The sequence below is a fragment of the Prionailurus bengalensis genome, chromosome E2 (genome assembly GCF_016509475.1).
Source record: "Prionailurus bengalensis isolate Pbe53 chromosome E2, Fcat_Pben_1.1_paternal_pri, whole genome shotgun sequence".
In the NCBI taxonomy this organism is placed as follows: Eukaryota; Metazoa; Chordata; class Mammalia; order Carnivora; family Felidae; genus Prionailurus; species Prionailurus bengalensis.
In genome coordinates, this window is record NC_057352.1 from 11930155 (window position 1) to 11949793 (window position 19639).

The 19639-nt window shown below is 58.4% G+C and overlaps 2 protein-coding genes across 4 annotated transcripts in view; both read right to left on the reverse strand.

Annotated features, from left to right (window-relative positions):
- The window catches only part of RELB (RELB proto-oncogene, NF-kB subunit), a 31044-nt gene extending 22287 nt beyond the window's left edge, over positions 1-8757 (reverse strand). Inside the window, exons 1-4 of one of the 2 annotated variants that reach the window (XM_043598632.1) lie at positions 8513-8757; positions 7553-7600; positions 4015-4023; positions 1964-2328 (exon numbers count right to left, since the gene is read on the reverse strand). In XM_043598632.1, the coding sequence (XP_043454567.1) occupies positions 1964-2328; positions 4015-4023; positions 7553-7600; positions 8513-8567 (477 nt within the window). In that variant the 5' untranslated portion in view covers positions 8568-8757. The remainder of the gene's footprint in view (positions 1-1963; positions 2329-4014; positions 4024-7552; positions 7601-8512) is intronic. The other variant, XM_043598633.1, reaches the window with a different exon arrangement.
- A 4909-nt stretch (positions 8758-13666) lies between these two features.
- Positions 13667-19639, reverse strand: part of CLPTM1 (CLPTM1 regulator of GABA type A receptor forward trafficking) — a 32344-nt gene continuing 26371 nt past the window's right edge. For both annotated transcript variants that reach the window (XM_043598634.1, XM_043598635.1), the window contains 7 exons: positions 19040-19284; positions 18226-18319; positions 16074-16264; positions 15730-15825; positions 15300-15435; positions 14550-14717; positions 13667-14412 (listed from right to left, as the gene is read on the reverse strand). In XM_043598634.1, the coding sequence (XP_043454569.1) occupies positions 14114-14412; positions 14550-14717; positions 15300-15435; positions 15730-15825; positions 16074-16264; positions 18226-18319; positions 19040-19284 (1229 nt within the window). In that variant the 3' untranslated portion in view covers positions 13667-14113. The remainder of the gene's footprint in view (positions 14413-14549; positions 14718-15299; positions 15436-15729; positions 15826-16073; positions 16265-18225; positions 18320-19039; positions 19285-19639) is intronic.

A 19639-nucleotide genomic window follows, 5' to 3' on the forward strand; every position in this document is an offset into this window, starting at 1 on the left:
CGATACCCACCAGGAGAGAACCTGCACGGTAAATTATCCCCCATCCACGCAACGGGTTACAGTGGTAGAGAGTGAGACAGCTCTAGACAGGCTGAGGTTAGCCGGGCTCCAAGACATATTCTTAACCAAAAAAGACCACTGTGCAGAACAGAATGTATATATGACACTCCCCTCTATGGACAAAGGGAGGGGGGATTGTTGTACATACTGTGTACACATTTACCTGTAGAATCATAAACTACTTCTGGAAGGATACACGAGATATGGATAAGAATGGTTACCTCTGGGGGGGGGGGAGCACCTGGGACCTGGGGGTAGCAGTGGCGGATTTTTGTTCATTTTAATTAATTAAATTGTGATTTAATTCCTGTTCATACAAATCTTTGATTTTTGAAAGTTTTGAGGCATGTGCTTTAAAACTTTAAAACAGAGGCACCTTTAAACAGGTTTGAAACGGGTAGCTCTGGGGCGCCCGGGTGGCTCAGTCGGTTAAGCGGCTGACTTTGGCTCAGGTCGTGACCTCACAGTTTGTGAGTTCGAGCCCCGCATCAGGCTCTGGGCTGACAGCTCGGAGCCTGGAGCCTGCTTCGGATTCTGTGTCTCCCTCTCTCTCTCTGACCCTCCCCCACTCACACTCTGTCTCTGTCTCTCCCTCGAGAATAAGTAAACATTAAAAAAAAAAAAAAATCTTGAAACAGGTAGCTCAGGGGGTTAAAGCATTGGACCTGGGCTCAGGTCACATGATCTCACTATTTGATTCATGCATCGGAGCCCTACAAGGGGTGAGTTCCAGCCCCACACTGAGTGAGCTTGAGCCCCCTTCTGGTGAACACAAGCCCTTCTTTCAGTGAGCTCTGCTTCTCTCTCTCTCTCTCTCTCTCTCTCTCTCTCCCCATCTCCGCCCCTTGTGGGATTCTCTCTATCCTCTCTCTCTGCCCCTTGCTCACTTGCACCCTTTTGCTCTAAAAAAAAAAAAAAATAATAATAATAATAATAATAATAATAATAAATAAATAAAACTTAAAAACAAATTAAAGATTCATGTAGCAAACCCAAATGTGGAACCTTATTTTTCCCTCTAACACAAAAGGTAGCATAATCCCCTACAAATGGTTCTGTGCCTTTTTTTTGTTTTTTGGTTTATTAATCTATCTTGGAGATGGTTTCACATCAGTACAGTAAGGGAGGGCTTCATTTAAAATTTTTTCTGTGTTAACTAACTGCACGTGTTTATATTTATCGGCACACACATTCACACACATAGACTTGCCGTGGCTGCATAGGATTCCAATGCGTAGATGTTCACAGGATTATTTCACCAGTGCCATGCTGATGAACGCTGCATTCTGATTCTTTACGCAAGGCCGCAAGGGATAACCTTGCACATCCCTCTTTTTTGCCCAGAGGCTGACATATATCTACACGATCAGCGCCTGGAATGGCCAGGCCTGTGAGTCACGATGGATGGTCGTAATCGTTAACACCGTAAGGCCAGCAGTTCATCTCTACGGAGCACATACCGTGCTGGAGGCCCTTGGCGTGTATCAATTAACTCGTTTCCGCCTCCCAACAAGCGCAGGTGGCTTAGCATTATTATTATCCCGTTTTGTAGAGAAGGAAACTGAGGCACAGAGGGACTGAATAAGCAGCCCAAGGCTGCACAGCTAGTAAATGGCAGAACGGGGATTCGTTCAAACTTGGCCACTCCGATTATTAAGACCTCCCTTGCGGACCCGGAGATCGCGCCTGCCTTTCCACGGCAATGATAATTTCGATTAATACGGCCAACTGCCAGGAAGGAGGCCTTTCCTTTGAATGTCCTTTTGAATCTGGGGCCGGGTGATTAACCATGATCCGCTCCAACAACAGCAACAGCAATAATAATAACCACCGTCAACTATGCTAACTACACGCACGCGAATCCCGGGGGCGGGGGACCGCGACACCCCACTCCGGGCCCCACCTCGATGGCGGGCAGCGTCTTGCTCGCCTCCGTGCTGCTCTCCCCGAGGATGCTGCCGGCCGAGCGGCCCTCACACTCGTAGCGGAAGCGCATGCCGCGCTGTTTGGGCTGCTCCGTGATGACCAGGTGCGGCCGGGGCCCGGGGCCCGGGGCCGGGGGCAGGATCCGGCCCAGGGGACAGCCCCAGGGCGGCGGCGTGGCCGGGGGCGGGGGCGCCGCGGGGCCCAGGGTGACGGTGCTCAGGGAGGCGGCCCCGCGAGACACCAGGCGCGGCAGTCCCTCGCCCGGGCCCGGCTGCGCCCCCTCCAGGCCAAAGCCGTTCTCCTTGATGTACTCGTCGATGATCTCTGCGGGAGAAGCAAAAACTGGGGGTGACGCTGATTATAAAAGGAATGGCTCGGTGACCCTCCCTCCCCACCCCCGCCCCGAGGCCTGTGCCGCCCCGCCTTCCCTAAGCCATTCCTTTCTTCACAAACATATTTCTTGGGGCGCCTGGGTGGCTCAGTCGGTTGAGTGTCCGACTGGGGCTCAGGTCATGATCTCGCGGTTCACGAGTTCGAGGGACTGGGCTCTGTGCTGACAGCTCAGAGCCCGGAGCCTGCTTTAGATTCTGTGCCTCCCGCTCTCTCTGCCCCTCCCCTGCTCACACTCTGTCTCTCTCTCTCAAAAACAAATGAAACATTAAAAGTAAAATAAAATAAAATAAAAACATATTTCTTGTGGGCTGAGGGCGTTGGGGGGGTGGGGCTTGGCCCCAAACACAAAAAAAGTCCCTACCCCTCCTTCTTGCAAACAGCTCCCCAGTTCTTGAAGCCAGAAACCTGGGGACCTGCCTGGTCTCTCCTCCTGCACGCTCACATCCACGCCCCTCCCTAATAGCACCTGAATTCAAGTCTCCATCACCTCTCACCTGGATAAAGGTAGGGCCAGGTAACAGGTGTCCCTGCGTCCAGCTCACCCCGTTTAACAACGGCAAGAATAACAGCTGTCCTGCCTCAGAGAGCAGCCCCATCGTCCAAATGCTCAAGCTGGAAGGATGCGCCTCTTTGTGGGTTGCTCACGATCCCCCAGCTGTGTCCCGTCCTTGAACTTCTGCCTCTTGCTTCAAACACCTATTGACGCTTCTCCCCACACCCCTGCGTCCATCCCGGTCCACCCTCACGGTCTCCCCTCGAACCGCTGCTCCCGTTCGCGGCCAGCTCACCTCCTCAGCCTGTCCCCCACGCACAGCCAGAGGTATCTCATGTCAGATCTTGTCCCCCCTCCCGTGGTGCCCATCTCCCTTACAGTCGAAGTCCATGTGTTCCCCATATAACCCCCCCCCCCAAACTCTATTCATCTCAGAAAACAAAAAACAAAAACCAAAACCCCACAACCCGGACCCCTGCGGATCCCTGCCACAGAGCCTTGCATGGACGGGTCCCTGTGGTCCTGGGTCTCCCACCACCTCCCTGTCACCTAGCTCTTTTCTCTTGCTCCCAGCAAAACTGGCCCTCTCTGGGGGGGTTGTGCTTGTTCCCCATCTGCCTATTCCATCCAGCCCACACTGGTTTCTCATCCTTCTGGTCACAAATGTCACGCCTTCAGAAAGGCCACTCTAATGTGTGTCTTCCCAGGCCATCTGTTTTTCTTTGTGTTATTTCCTTCACAGCCCGTAGCCCAATCTGACATTATCTTGCTCATTTGTTCCTTTTCCTACTGTCTCCTCCACTAGAGTGTCAGCTCCAGGAGGGTGGGGACCTTGTTTGGTTTGTGGGTGAATCCCCGGGGCCTAGAACAGTGCCTGGCACATGACGGGGGCTTGAAACGACTCACCGAAAGAATTAACAACGGTCACGGTAATGGTGCCACGAAAGGCAGCGGGCGTGCGGAGTCATTTCTAATTATCAAGCACTGCTAACACCTTGGGAACGTGACCGTTAAAATCCCCTGGCGGTCCTAGAAGTCACGCTGTGACCCTCCCCCTGCCCAACAGCAAGGGAGGCCAAGATCCCCCACTGTGAGAACTTGGACTCCTCAGCCTCCCCCCAGACCTGCCCTGTGATACTCACCCAATTCATCTGTGGAAGGAAGAGAAAGAGAAAGAGAAAGGTGAGGTCCAGAAAGTGCTCAAGACTTTGATCTTTTAAGACAGATTCCCCAACCCCCTCGCCTCATGGAACCCCTCCCTTTCCCCCTTCCTCCATCCTGGGAAACTGGGCTCCGACTCCCTGGGGTACCAAACCCCAGCCCCTGTCTTATCCTCTTGGGCTACCCTCCCCTCCCCCGCTCAGCTCCCAATATTGGAGCCCCAGGGTCAGGGTACCCTCAAGTGCCTTCTAAAAACCGGGAATTATAAAGCATCATCGGGAAGGAAGCCGAAGATCTTATCACTGGGAAAAAACTCAACATCCAAGATTCTAAACTGAATGTGGGGGGGGGGGGGGTCCCTCCCTAAAGCCCACCACAGAACCCCAAGGCTCTATACTAGCTAGTATCTGAAGATCCAAGGAAGTCGGTCCTTCACCTCCAGGCACCCACCTGCCCTGCACCCCGGCCCAGTCCCTCAGCAAGGCCCACCCACCATCCCAGATTCGCCCCCTGAGTGGGGAGAAACAGCAATGCTGGGGAAGCCCTTTATCACCTCCTCAGGGAGGCTCTGTCCTGAACGGGGCCATGGAGAAATTGAAACACGCCTCCCATCATTCCATAGACAGGATGAGGGGAAGGCCGGAGTGAGCAAGCCTGGGCTCACACCGTGAGGGAGGGCAGTGGTCTGCCGCCGGTCGTAGACGTATCAATGCCAGCCTGCCTCACTGCCAGACCTGTCCTCCTCTTCCTCCTCCACTCTCGGGGAGTGGCTCCTGTCAGCCACTGCCACCTGGCAGTTTGCTCCTCGGAAAGCAGTTTACCTGCTCCCCTTATCTCATGTGATCTTTGAAGTCAGCAAGGGGGGAGGATCCCCCCCCCACCACACTTGATAGCTGGGGACACGGAGGCTAGGAGAGAAGAAGGGACAGGCTGTAGATCACTGGCAGGGCCAACCTCCAACTTGGAACAACTTTCTTAAGCATCTATGCTGGACGGCCTGGGAACCCCAAGATGAGTTCGACTTTGGGGCCCTCAAGGAGCTCCCAGGCTGCAGGGGGAAACTGAGGCCCAGGAGGCAGTGGCCTGAGCTTTGGACTGCCTCAGCTCGAATCTTGGCTCTGCAACTTGCTAACTGTAGGGACTTGAGCCAATTACTTAACCCCTTTGGGCCTTGGTGTCTTCACCTGTAAAATGGACACAATAATAATGCCTCACTGGGCTGCTGTGAAAATCAAATGAGCTAATACGTGGGAAGCACTCAGAACTGTCACAGTTGTAGGCAAGACATAAATGCTGGCTGCTCTTGGATAAAGTGTTGGGAGACATTATTTTATGGACTTAGGTAAACCCGCTCTCCCTTTCTAGGCCTCGGTCCACCTGTCTATATATAAAACGAAAGGGTTGGAAGATGTGCTTTCACAACATGGGGTGTAGAGTCACCCAGATGTTGGTTTGAATCCTATCTGTCACTCACTGACTGTGCAGCCTTGGGGAAGTCTCTCAACCTCTCCGAGTCTTTCTCTGAAACATGAGGTCTGAGCTCCTATCTCAGGTGTTAACATGAGGATTCAGGATCACACAGGTCAATTGCTCAGCACGGTGTCTGAGCCCTGTGTCATAAGGCTTAGCTCATAGGATTATTATCTAAAATCCTCTTTCAGCCAGGAAACGCTGGGACCTTCTCCTTATTAAAGGCTCAATTCAAATAACCCCCTACCCCACCTCAACCTCCCACAGAGACCTGCCAAACCATTCAGGGACGGCCAGGATGGGCCCCATGTCTTTCCTGCCTCAGGGCCTTAGCACAACCTGCTCTCTGCCAGAGTGCTCTTCCTCCGTTTCTTTGCGTGGCCTCCTCCTCCTCCTTCAGGTCCCTGCTCAAATGTCGCTTACTAGATGGGTCTTCCCTGACCACTTTATCGAAGAAAGCCCCTTGGTCCCTTGCCCCAGTCACTGACAGTTACACACCTTCGTTGTATCATTTTCATGACACCGATTAGGATTTGACATGACTTTGCATTAAGAGACTCACATCTATCTCCTCCTGCAGACTGTGAGCACCTGGGAGTAGGGAACAGGTCTGCCCCGTCGCACTGTATACCCAGGACCCAATACGTGACTAGCCCGTCAGAATGAGGGAAATTTTCCCTCCCACTCTGTCCTGGCATTTAGGGCTCTCTTTCTTACCCTGCTGTTAGATATCACTGGCCCCGAGACCTCTTCAGAGCCTTTATCACATTTTATAATCCTGCATTTACTTTATTGCCTATGTGTCTGCCTCCACATCTAGGGAGGGAACCTAGGAGGGCAAAATCAGGGCTGTCTCAGTCACTACTGAGTCCCCAGCACTGCCCGGCACAGGGCCAGCTACAGAACAGGCACTCGGTAAATATTTATCGAAGAGATGACATCACCAATGACTCTCAATTGAAACCAAAGATCTAGGTCTTGCGCCAGAAAGACCTCAGCCTTGTTCCTGCCCGGAACCAGTGCTCGGGCAGGACCTGTCCCCAGTGCCATGCCCCACCTTTCACCGCTGTCCAAACTCTCAGCCCTGTTAGAGAACCCGCCGAGCCTCCTCCACGGCCAGGCCAGCGCTTTGCAGGTCCATCCCAAGGATCTACCTCCAGACAGAGGCCCAGCCCCAGCCCACTAGGGCCAACTGAGTTTTCACGGTGACAGGATTCAATCCCTGCCCTCGAAATCCCAGAAGATTTCTAGGAGAGAAGATGTTGTCATTTAGCTATGATTCTGCGTTGTCTTGGGCAGCAATGAATTTTGGATGGCACTGGCTGAGGGGCTGTACAGACTAGTGGTTCTCAGCTTCTTTTGGGGAACTTGCTAGAAATGCAAACTCTCAGGGCCGCTCCTAGACCTACTGAATCAGAAACTCTAGAGGTAGGGCCCAACAATCTGTTTTAACAAGCTCCCTGAATGACTCTGATGAACACGAAGGTTTAAGAGCCATGGTTACAGGCTCTGTAACAGCGACAACAGCAGCAGCAACAACAGTAAAAGCCATTAACAGTTAACACTTACGGGGACTTTACTGTGTGCCAGAAACTGCTTTGCAGACCTGCCTGTATCAGCTCACTGAATCCTCTCAATCCCTGCCACCAAAACGGAGGCACTGATATTATGTCCATCTTACAGATGAGGCAAACTGAGGCCCAGAGAGGGGAAGTGATTTGCAGGCACTCACACGGGGAGGAGGTGATGGGTGGCACCAGTGTGCAATTATTACCCTCTGCACTGCCACGGTAAATCTCTAAAGAGGACTCCTCTTAGAGGGTGAATAGGTGGTTAGTTTTACCTGTCCAGCTCCTAATCACCCGGGAGGTAGGGGCATCTGGGGCCCCCATCTCAACCGGCGGGGATGAATACAGGTGGTCAGAGGAAAGCTGAGGTGGACCTGGGCGAAACCCCAGACAAGAGGCGTGCCCAGTGCCGCCTCCACAGGACGCCCCCCTCCCCCGTCCTGAGGGCGCAGGTGGGCCGGAACTGTGGAGGGCTGCTCACCCGTGGTCCTGGAAACGGCGAGCGAGAGCGAGGAGAGGTCAGCGGACCCTGCAGGGAGGGAGGCATGTCTCAGGAGGTAACGCGGCGGCTGCGGGGGGGACCGGAGAATCTCCCAGGCCCCACCCCGTTCCTCTCGTGGCCCCGCCCCTTTGGATCACGCCCCTTCTGCCTTCTTGCGTGCAGGGTCTGGCCTTCCTTCTCCAACTTCTGGACCCGTTCCCCAGTTTCTGTCATTCTCACCACCCTCCATCACAGTCAGGCCGGCTCCTTCTCTTTCTCAAGGGCCTGGAGGAGCCCTTAACCTCAGTTAGGAAAGCCCCCACTCCGTCCTTTCTCTCAGGACCAACCCTCCCCCTTCACTTTTTCAGTGTCACCCACCCAGTCCCCTTCTCCCTCTCAGACCCTGCCACTTCTCTCCAGAGGCAGGCCCCACCCCCCTTTCTTCTCCGAGGCAGGCCCCGCCCCTCTTTTTTCGGAACAGGCCCACCCCCTTTTCCCTGGCAGAGTCAGGCCCCGCCCCCTTACTCTGAGTACGACGCCGCTTCCTTCTTAGAGTTAAGCTCCGCCCCCTCCTTGCTCTCAGAGTCAGGCTCCGCCCCCTTCGGTGAGCGAGGACCCTCATTTTCGCCCTCGGTGAATCTGTCCACGCCCCCACTCCGCAGGAGCAGCTCCCGCCCCGCCTTCTCCGAGTCGGGCCCCGCCTCCTCCTCTGCCTCAGGGTCAGGCCCCGCCCCCTTCTCACTCTGTAGTGGGACGCCTCCCTCTTACCTTGGGCTGGACCCCGTCACTATCCTCTGTCTCCTTCCTTCCCTCTAATACAGTGTCCCCGGAACCCTCAACCTCGCCCCCCCAAACGTTTTAGAGTCCCGTAGGACCCCCCAGACTACTCCAGGACCCTCCAGAACCCCTGCATCTCCAGTCCCGCCCCAGACTCCTCTCCTGAACCCCGGTCCCGCTTACCCAAGGCCCCCAGCTCCGGCGCAGCGGACGGTCTGGCGACGCGGCGACTCGGCATGGCCCGACCAGTGGGGACGGACGGCCCGGAGGCCGGCCCAGATCAAAACACACACGCGGGCAGGCCGGGCGGCCAGAAGGCACGGTCCGGAGGACGATCGCGGGTCGGGCGAGCGGCGCAGGGGCTGGGGCCACAGGCCGGGCTGGACGCGCGGCGCCCGGGGCTGCGGGGGGCGCCGGGCCGGGCCGGGCGGGCGGCGGGCGGGGGCGGGGCGGCGGAATTCCCCGGCGCCGCCGGCCTGCGCTCCCATTGGCCTGCACCCCATCGTGACGTCACGCTAGGGGAACGGGAAAACCCCCACGCGTCACGTGGTCGCGGGGGCGGGGCCGGCCGGGAAGAGGAGGCTGGGCGCACAGGAGGGGCTGGGCGAGCGCCGCTGCCCAGTACTCGGGGGGGAGACAACTGAGGCTTGTTTAGGGCCACTCACGTCCTACCCCGGGAGCAAGTTGGGAAACTGAGGCCCGCCCCCCAGGTCTGCAAGCGGGAGCTGAAACTGCTGTTTCTCTGTAAGGGAAGCTTCGGGATCGGGAGGTTGCCAGGGCTCCAGCTGCCATTGGTAACAATGATCTTTACGAAAACCTCCGCAGCCTCTCTATGCCTCAGTTTCTTCAAGGGTGAACTGGGACTGAAGGTACATAAACGTTTAAAGCTAGAATGCCGGTTTTAGGATTTGTCTGTCTTGTTCCTTGCTCTAACCCTAGCGCCTAGAACATCCCTTGGAACACAGTGGGTGTCCATTAAATGTTTAGTGCATGGATGGATGTTTTATTCTTCCCCCATTACCCCTTCAAGTTTCCCAATGGCCCAGAACACTTTTACCTCCAGGGCTCAGCAACTCATTGTGGGCACGGTGACCGCCGAGCCCCCAGTGTACATGTTAAGCTGACCCCTGAGCAAAGGGCTTACCTGGGGCCTTATATCTCACAGCTTGCACCAGCCTCAGAGGCATGTGATCAAATTACCATTATTGCAGAGCAGGAGCCTGAGGCTCAAAGAGGGGCAGCTATTTGGTTAGGTCACATTCCTAGGCCTTCCCTGTTTGTTCCTGAGAATGACCGGTTGACCATTAGGTCCTAATTTGCCAGGGTTTAGCATCCTGTGCCCACTCGTGTCAAATTTTCACCCCTTCTCTCCGTGACCCATGCGGACTCGTTGATTCATTTGACATACACTTACTGAGCACCTGCTGTGTGCCAGGGCCTGCACCGGGCACCGGGTCACAGCACTCACCATGCCAGGCCCGGTGCCTCTTCGTGGAGAGCAGAATAGGGGACAGCGGCAGTCTCAAAGTGTGGCCCTCGGGCCTTCAGGTGATGCAGATAGCTGAAGCCCAAGTGTTGCCCTGGAGCAAAATATCAAGCAAACCTTTTCCACAAAAAAGCAGCCAAAGACAGCACAGAAACAATGAGCACGGCCATGTCCCAATAAAACATTATTTTATGGGCGTTGAAACTTGGGCTTTGTTGGGGCGCCTGGGTGGCGCAGTCAGTTAGGCGTCCGACTTCAGCCAGGTCACGATCTCGCGGTCCGTGAGTTCGAACCCCGCGTCAGGCTCTGGGCTGATGGCTCAGAGCCTGGAGCCTGTTTCCGATTCTGTGTCTCCCTCTCTCTCTGCCCCTCCCCCGTTCATGCTCTGTCTCTCTCTGTCCCAAAAATAAATAAACGTTGAAAAAAAAAATTAAAAAAAAAAAAAAAAAAAGAAACTTGGGCTTTGTAGAACTCTCATGTGAAACGAAATATTTTTGAGATTTTTTTCTTCCAAACACTCAAAAATGTAAAAATCATGCAAAAACTGGAAAATGCTGGTTTTCACCTGGAGGCTGTAGCCTGCATTTGACAAGAGCATTGCAAGAGAGGTTATGATTCGAGGGTCCAGAATCGGGCTGTTGGGGTTCAAATCGTAGGTCTCCCACTTACCGGCTGTGTGGCCTCAGGCAACTGACTTCGTCTCTCAGCCTTGGTTTCCCCATCTGTAAAATGGGTCTTATAATAGGATGGTTGTCAGGATTAATAAGATACTAAAAATAGTTGATGCTATAGCTCTATATGTGCTAGGCACTGTCCCAACAGCTGAGGACAGAGCGAGAAAGACGACAAATAAAACCCCTGCCACCATGGAACTGAAACCAAAGGTGGGGGAGGACAGATGGAAAAATAGATAAGCAGGGCACCTGGGGGGCTCAGTCAGTTCAGCAGCCGACTCTTGATTTTGGCTCAGGTTATGATCCCAAGGGCCTGGGATCAAGCCCTGTGTCGGGCAGAGCCTGCTTAAGATTCTTATTCTCTCTCGGGGTGCCTGGGTGGCCCAGTCGGTTGAGTGTCCGACTTCGGCTCAGGTCATGATCTCGCGGTCCATGAGTTCGAGCCCCGCGTCGGGCTCTGTGCTGACAACTCGGAGCCTGGAGCCTGCTTCGGATTCTGTGTCTCCCTCTCTCTGCCCCTCCCCCGCTCCTGCTCTGTCTCTCTCTGTGTCAAAAATAAACATTAAAAAAAAATTTTTTTTTAAAGATTCTCATTCTCTCTTTCTCTCTCTCTCTGCTCTCCCTCTGCCCCTCTCCCCTGTTCATGCTCTCGCTCTCTAAAATAAAAAATAAAAATAAAGCAGATAAGCAAACGTGTATCTGGTGGCCACCGCAGCATTACAGAATAAAGCAGGATGTACAGATTGAGTTTGGAGGGTGCTGTTTGAGTTAGGAAGTTCAGGGAAGGTCTGAGATGACGTCTGAACAGAGTTGAAACGGTGAAGGCTCTTTGTGGCTACCGAGAGAAGTGTTCAAGACGCAGGAAACAGCAAGCACAAAGACCCTGAGGTGGGCACGTGCATGGCATGTTCAAGGAACAAGGAGGCTGGGGTGACCGCTAGAGAAGTAGAGGAAGCAAGAGTTAAATGTGGCCTGTAAGGCGATGGGGACATTGAGTAACATTAAATTTAACAGATGAAGCGAACCGCATACAAACCTCAGGCTAGAGTTTGGCTCCTGATAAGGAACATCTAATAGCGGCTCCTAGAATAGGACCAGGAGCCCAGTCGGTCCCCCCGTCCCCCCCCCCAACCGTCCCTTGCAAACGTCTGGCCTCGTAACTGTTTAATTGGGTGGATAACCAAAAGCACAGGCCAGAAATCCCCAGCATTCGGGGCTTCTGCTGGGCTCTGAGCACTCTGAGGGCAGGCTTGGGGCTATCTTGGTCTCTGCTGTGTAAGCAGAACCCCCACCCCCATCCCCGCTCAGTGCAAGGTGCAGGGGAGGTGCTCGGGAAAAATCTGTGGACTGACTGCATGTCAGTCTCTCCACCGGTGTGTTAATGCAGGCCCCGCCAAGGTCCACACTTCTGGATGTGTACCTGTCTGTGAGAGACTGTACAAACATGTGCTCAGCCAACATTCCCAGAGGACAGAGCAGTGACTGAGACAGCTCTGGCTCTGTGCTCACAAGGCTCAGTCCGGTGGAGAATAACCTGTCTCTAGACAAGGATGACTCATAGTGGGCAGGGCTGGGGTGAGAGATCAGGGAGCTGGGGGTCCCGGATCAGGTAGTCAGGGAGGACTTCCTGGAGGAAGAGATACTAGAACTGCAGTGTGGGGGACGCCTAGGGTAAGATAATGAGTTGTGTGCCTCAGGGCACGTCCCAGGGAAGGGAAGAGCAGGGTCTAGAGCCAGAAGATAAGAGATCATGGCAAGTTAAAGCAAGGGTGATGAGGGGCGCCTGGCTGGCTCCGTCAGTGGGTGGAGCGTGCAGCTCTTGATCTCGGGGTTGTGAGTTCAAGCACATTGGGCATAGAGATTACTTGAAAATCTTAAAAAAAAAAAAAAGCGAGACGAGGCTGTGGGGGTGAAGTCCCTCCCATCCCCTCAAGGTCTCGTTTATTAGGGGCCTGGACTCTTCTCCCCAGCATACTGGGCACCACAGTAGGTTCTGAACAGGGGACAGGCAGGGTCAAGTCTGCGCCTTAGAAAACCCTCTGGCTGCTGAGTGGAGAGTGGACGGGAGGGGCAGGGACAGACGGGGAACAGCTTGGACCAGGTGGTCTCAGTGGGAGTGAAGGGGTGGGACTCCCGAGTGTGGGGGGTACGGCTGGTGGGCCTTGCCAAAGGCTTGGGCGTGTGCCTGCGGGGGGCTAGTGAGTCCAGGGGGCCTGAGAGCCTCCTTGGTTCCTAGAATCGTGGGCAGAAGCCCCACAGAGGAGTCCGGGCTTTCTCCCGGGGCACTGGCAACCCTGGGATGATGTAGGGCAGGGAAGGGAATGTTGGGGGTCCGTGGGGCTGCCTGAGGGGAGGAGGGACCCGCTGCCCACGTGTGTGCATGCGGGGCCCTGCGTGTGCCAACGTTTCCCAGGACCTCATGGATTCCCTGCCCGGCTCTGCAGGAGGTCGGCAGTGGAGCCCTGTGTGGCCCTGGGCGTCCTCTCCCTGTGTTGATGCGGCCACCCCCCAAAACAGTAAATCTGGAAACGTGAGGTCCCAACAGTTCGGAGGGAAAGGACATCCAGAGACGCAGAGTCCATGTCTCTACAGTGGATCGACAGTCCCAGCCCAGACAGCTGGGAAGACGTGTTGGCTGGGTCCTGGGGGCAGATGTCACCTCCACAGCTACAGAGCACGACAGCCAGGCACACCACCCCGAGTAAGGACTCACCCCCGTACCCCTACCGTGACCCTGGCGGGGAGAGCTCAGAGGCCCAGAGACGGGAGGCTGTGTGTCTAGGATGCGGGGACCACTCAACAAGGAAGCCTGATGGGGAGTTGACTCATGGGGTGGGCCTGTGCTGCTGCCCCGCCTGGCAGCACGAGGCCAGGGGAGCATCAGGGGACGGGGCACAGCCAGATGCAGCCTCGTGGGCAAGAACGCAGGTGCAATAAGGTCACAGCAAACAGCTTCCCGTGAAGCTGTGAAATGGGGAGTTACGGAAGCCCCTGGAGGGCTGCCGGGAGGGGGAGAAGGGGGAGAAAGGGCCTGGTCACGGGGGGTCACTGTCTCCCACTCTACTCCGTCCTGCACTCCGCAGGTCTCCCTTGCAGACCCAGGAGAGACACCCGCACCCCGGCGAAGCTGCCCTCCGAGGTGGCAGAGGAAGGCAGGCACGAGGGGGGATGGCTGAGTTTAAGTTAAACACCCATATGAATTTATTAAATCCAGACTGTGTTAAAGGGTGGCGGTCTGGGAGGAGGGGCGTGGCGGGGGGACAAGGGACAAGATGATGGATGGCCGCAGGCATCCCGCAGAGGGGCCCCAGCCGCCCCCCCGCCTGGGCACCCCCCTCGGCAGCGCCACGTCGGCTTCACCATGATTCCCAACGGTGCTGGGCTGGCAGGGCGAGATGGCTAGAAACACAGAGGGACACACGGACAGACGGCGCCTCCACAAACAACGTGCCCCGGCCTGCCCCGGCCCCCGCAACACACGCTGGGCTCTGGCCCGCGGGGGCCTCCTGCCACCCTGGCCCCATCTGTCCAGGGAAAGGGCGACAAGGAGGGGAGGCGAGGGGGCCGGGGCCGCGGGGGTGGTGGTCACCAGGAGCCGGAGCGGAAGAGGAGGACCAGGGGCGGCTAATCCCTTTTCTTGTCCTCTGCTGGCTTTGGAGGGGCTTCCTGGGGCTCGGTGGCAGAGCTGGCCCCCTGGGTGGGCTTGGCGGGCGGGGGCGTGAAGGCCTCCTCCCTGGCGGCGGCGGCGGTGGCTGTGGCAGGGGCCGGGGCGGGTGGGGGTGGGAGGGCCCCTGCTGCTGTCGGGGCCTCGGCCACGGGGGCGGCTGCTGTCGGGGCCTCGCCACTCATGCCAAACTCGTTCACCCGCGTGGGGTCGACGCGGTAGATCCACCGTTGGTAGAGGTAGATGAAGAAGACCACATCTGGCGGGGGGGGGGGGGTGGCGAGGGGGGCAGCGTGAGGGGGCGGCCGTGGCACCCCTCAGACCAGGGCCCTGCCTGTGCCCGGGTCTGGCGGCGGCCTCCCGCGCCGGCCCTCCCGCCCGCCCGCTGGACCTCACCGTCCCGCAGGCAGCCGATCCGATACATGACGGGCATCTTGATGACAAAGGCAAACAGGTCGTCAATGAAGGTGTTGAGGGCCTTGTAGGTGAGCATGCGCCAGGGCAGGTGGGCCACAGACTTGAGCTTGTAGTTGATGAAGAGCTGGGGTGTCATGGTGATGAAGCCTGCAGTGACGGGGAAAGGGACGCCCGTGAGCAGAGGAAGGGGTGTCCTGACCCCCGACCTCTCTGGCCGCCTTGCCGGTCTCGCCCTCCGCACTCCGCTCCAGCACCACCACCCCCCCACCCCCCCCACCCCCGCCGGCCCCTCACCACTCCCGCGCCCAGGCACATCTCACCACAGCTCCCTCGCCCCACCCCGGGCAGCTTGCAGGCCTCAGTTTACACATCATGACCCGAGAGGTTTCCCCAAACCCCTTTACTTCGACCCCTTCGCGGCACCCGCTGTAACTCGCCCGTCTGCTTGTTGACTCTGAAGGGGCCCCTGAGGACAAGGACATACCGAAACATGCCGTGCGTGGCCTCCGGAAAGTCCTCGCTGACCCCCACGTTGGACCAGGCTCCCCTCACCCCCTTCAAGGCTCCTCACGCGCCACCCCTGCCCACCCAGGGCTGTCCCTGTCTGGGGAGGGGGCCGTGAGCATCAGGAGGGCAGGGCCGGGCCTCCTGGACCACCGCTGGGCGCCAGCAGGGCCCGGCGTGGGGCCCGGGAGCGTCTGCGGCGGGCGCCCCGGGAGGCCGGCTCACCGAAGGTCAGCAGGAAGCCGTAGAGCATGCTGAGCACCCAGGAGTACCAGCCCTTGTGCTCCAGGTACAGGAGGCTATAGACCGCGTAGCAGCCCAGGAGCGGAAAGAGGATCCACGACAGGTACCGGAACGCCATCTGCGGGGCGCGGGGCAGGGCTGGCACCCAGCTCCCCACCCTCACCCACCCACACCCGGTCCGGCAGGCCGGGCCAGGGGAATTTCCAGGTGGCCCCGGGAACCGTGGACTCGCACAGGAAGTATACACGGCAGGCGCGGAACACCGGAGGGTGTGACGCAGGCCATAAAGAAGGGCCCCGCCGGTGGGCGGGCAGATGCCCTAGCCCCCCACCCACTGCCCATCTCCTGGGCCCCCCAAGGGCATGTGGGTGCTTGGAGACCCTCCCCGGGGCCCACCGTGGAGGACACTCACATCATCATACACTTTGGTAGAGGACTCGATGTACGTGGACTTGTCTTTGAAGGTTGGGCGGGGGAAGAGTCCTGCCACCTTGTGCTCCCGGTCCAGCTGCAGACGGGGAGGGAGGCCATGGTCAGCTGCCACGCTGGCTCCCACCCCCACCCTTCCTCACTGTTCCCAGTTCCCCTGTCCCACGTGTGACCCAAAAAATCCCCTGGTGTGAAAATCCCCTTGGTCCTGGGAGTGCAACAGGCACTGGGAAACCCCCAGGGGCCAGCTCCAGGGTCTGGCTGGCGCAGACGACCGCCATTCCAAGTCCCGGTGGCCCCCAGAACAGCACAGTGGCCCGGCCTTACCCGGACGTCCATGACCTTGGTGATCTTCCAGAGGTCGATGAGGACCCCGATGAAGACGCTGACCTGGACCACGAAATTGGTCTCGTTGTCCAGGATGTAGAGAAGGACCACGAAAGACTGGAAAACGCCGAAGAAGACGGAGCGCACGGACAGGCCCTCCAGGGACTGCCGGCTGTTCCAAAACTGGATATCTGCACGGGAGGCGGGGGGAAGCTGAGAGGGTGCGGAGCCCCCGAGCCCCTCCTGCAGCTCCTTCAGGCCCCGTCCTCAGACCCCCAACGCGCCACAGTGGGGCTGGGTCTGTCACGGGCAGTGGCGCACACTACCCTCCGCTCCCGTGAAGAGTCTCGTGCCAGAGCGGCAGGCAGGCAGGCAGGACGACTGCGGTCCTTACAGCGGAACCCCACCCCCGCCCCCAGGGTGCAGTCTGACTGTGCGCACTGCCACGCGTCAGGTGCCGAGGCTGGCCAGGGAAGCCACATTCCTCGGGCCACACAGCCCGGCCTGGTGGAATGTGGACGGAAGCCAGGTCTGCATGACGCCAGCCCCAGGCTGTCCCCCCGGTGCCATGCTCTCTCCCCTGGGCACGACGCTCTGGGACACGCACTTCAAGACCAGCTCCTCCAGCCCACCGCCCTGAAACCCTGCAGGGCCTCGGACACGCCTGGGGCATAGGCAAGGGACTGGGCACTGGTCTCCAACAGCTCCTTCTAGTGCCCCTGGCGGACCCCACCCACAAGGCTAGGCCAGCCCCTCCCTGAGCCCTGGCCTCCCGTGGGCCAAAGTGGGTGACGGCAGTGTCCCCACCTGCAGCCACAGGAAGCCGACCGCCCCAGTGCCTGCCTCGCAGGAGCGAGGCCAGGCCCAGGCTCACACGGGGCTGGCTCTGCATCAGTGTGCAAGGCTGTCCACCCTGCTCTGATTCTGGTTCCAGGGCTCCAGCATGCTCGCCCTGCCCCCACATCAGACGCAGGGACACCCACAGAACCCCCCCAGTCCTGACCGGGAAAAAAGGGTACGGAGACAGGGTCTGTTGGAGGCGGGTGGATCTGAGTCCCACCTCATACCAGGGAGGCAACGAGCACGAGTAAAGGCCCCCGGGGCCCATCCCCCTGCTGAGTGACCTCAGGCGAGTGACCATGCCCTCTGTGCCTTCATCTCTCAGGAGGAAGAGGGACCCTAGGCGACCCAGCCGGCAGTCAGCAGGAAGTCTGGGAGCCACGGCGTGCCCAGGCACAGCGAGTGCTCCATATGGCACAGCTACCAGTGGTCGCCACCACCTACTGTCCCATTTGGATGGCAGAAACTTCTAGAAGGTAACTCTCAACCACGGCAGTACCGTCTTAAGAACGCTAGTGCCCGTTAGTACTGCTGCTTGCGCAAGCTGTAGAGTGGGAGGCCCTCCGCCCCCCGCCTGCAGCTCTCCGGGGAAGGAAGCAGTGGCCCACGGGGCTTAGAGGATGAGACTGGGTGATGGAGCCTCCGCCCGGGTCCAAATCCTGGCTCTGCCACGTGGGCGCTACGTGACTACGGGCAAGTTACCTAACCTCCCTGAGCGTCCACTTCCTCACCCCTAAGCACAGAGGTAACGACAGGCTTCCTCGTGGGGCTGGGGTCATGGGGACTCGGCAAGTACCTAGTGAGGGCACTAAGAATGGTGCCCGGCACCTGGCCAGTCCCCCCTGAAATGCTGGCCATCAGCACTGTTGGCCTTTGGAACGTAGGGGCCTTCTGGGGACAGGGCTGTTGCCTCCCCACCCAGGTGGTCCCCATCCGCACAGCCTTGAGGGGCCTCTCCCACCAAAGAGCTGCTGTGCAGGGCAGCGGGAGTAGCCCTGGGGCTTCCCTGTTCCCAGCCCTGGAGTTCCCCAGCCCCGCTTCCTGGTGGTGCCATCCTGGCTTCTGCCGGCACAGCAGGCCAGCTCCTTCCCCGGTGCCACACCCGCTGGATGGGAGTTTCTGGGCTGGGAGTTTTGGGGCCATTACCCTCCCCAGCTCCTCAGGCCTCTGGAGAGTGGGGCTGAGAGACCCCACGTAGAGGGCGAACCTATGGGGAAGGAGGGAAGGAAGGGGGCAGACCCTAGCCCCCACCGCACACCCTCCTATCCCCAGCCCCTGTGGCCTCTCATCGGCCCCAGGGTCCCAACCCTACCGTTCTTGAAGGCCAGGAACTCAAAGACACTGTGGACGATGGACACGATGATGGTGAGCGCCAGCAGGTAGGGGTTGGTCTCTAGGAGGGCAACCTAGGGGTGGGGGGAGATGCCGGTGAGCACCGTTGCGCCCTTGCCCAGGGGTGACCGCTGCGGCATGTTCGTTAGCCAGCCCCACTCCCCTTCCCCTGGGCCCCAGAAGACCGGAGCGCGGGGGGCTGCCCCGGGGCAGAGAGAGCACACTGGCCAGCAGGAGAGTGGGTCAGGACGGGCAAGGGGGCACGGAGAGGCGGGCAAGTGCTTTACAGACGGGAGGCGAGGGGGGTGGAGAGACAGTAATGGGGAGAGAAGCAGAGTGACCAAAACACATGAAGGGACAGCTGGGGTGAGGACTGGAAACTCAACCCCAGAGACAAGCCCAGGGAGGCACCACTGAGTCTCCTGGTCACGGAAAGGCCAGGAAGAAAGGTGGGAACAACAGACGTTCAAGGACACAGTAAGGGGGAGAAGAGACATGGAGTCGGAGCTCAGGGTCAAAGGGACAGGCCGTGGCGGCGGGGGGTGCGGGGAGGGGAATGCAGGTCCAGACCCAGAAGGCCCAACCAAGCTGACGTAAAGGCTGTGACAAGAAGGTCCACAGGAGCCTCGGAGACAGGACCCCCGAGCCAGCCGGGGCCTGCCGCAGGAGGGGGCCCAGGAGACTGTGGAGCCGGGCAGGCAGCTCGGGCCGGAGGTCCTCAGGCTGCCACCTCCCCTCCCCCTTCCCCTCTCGCTGCCCGGGAAGGTGCTGGAAAGCCCCCTGTCCCCTGTCACCTTCACTGAGTCCTGCTCCTCGTCCGACTGCTCATACAGCTCGTCCCCCAGGAAGTTCCAGGGCGACTTGGTGCTCTGGGCGGCATAGAGCTGCCAGCGCCAGAGCGACAGCGGGCAGAAGGACACGCGGAGCGGCAGGCTGGCCAGGCTCTCGTTGATGGGGTAGTAGTCCTTCTGCAGGTTCCAGTAGTCGTTGAAGTAGATGATGGGGTAGTAGTCACCACTGACGGCGTCAAACTTCACATCTGCGGGCACGTGGGGCAGGGGCGCCTCTTAGCCCGGGCTGCAGGCCACCGGCACCCAAGAGGCTGGGGAGAGCCCTCGCACCTCCAAGAACGAAGGCGGCACATCCAGGGGCCTGCAGGGATCTGACGGGGCCCCTCTGACAGGGGACGCTTTTTGGCTACACCACAAGGGGCCAAGGGACTGCCTGACCTCAGCGGAGGGAACAGGGCAGAAAGAGCCAGGCGGACCCCGCCAGAAGGGGACAGCTAGGGCTCAGCTCCGGCCTGCGGCTGCCCCATCCATGATTCCAACATATCGGCTTTGTGAAAGAAATCAGAAATCTGGGTTTTTAAGTGATGCTGTCCCAACCTCAGA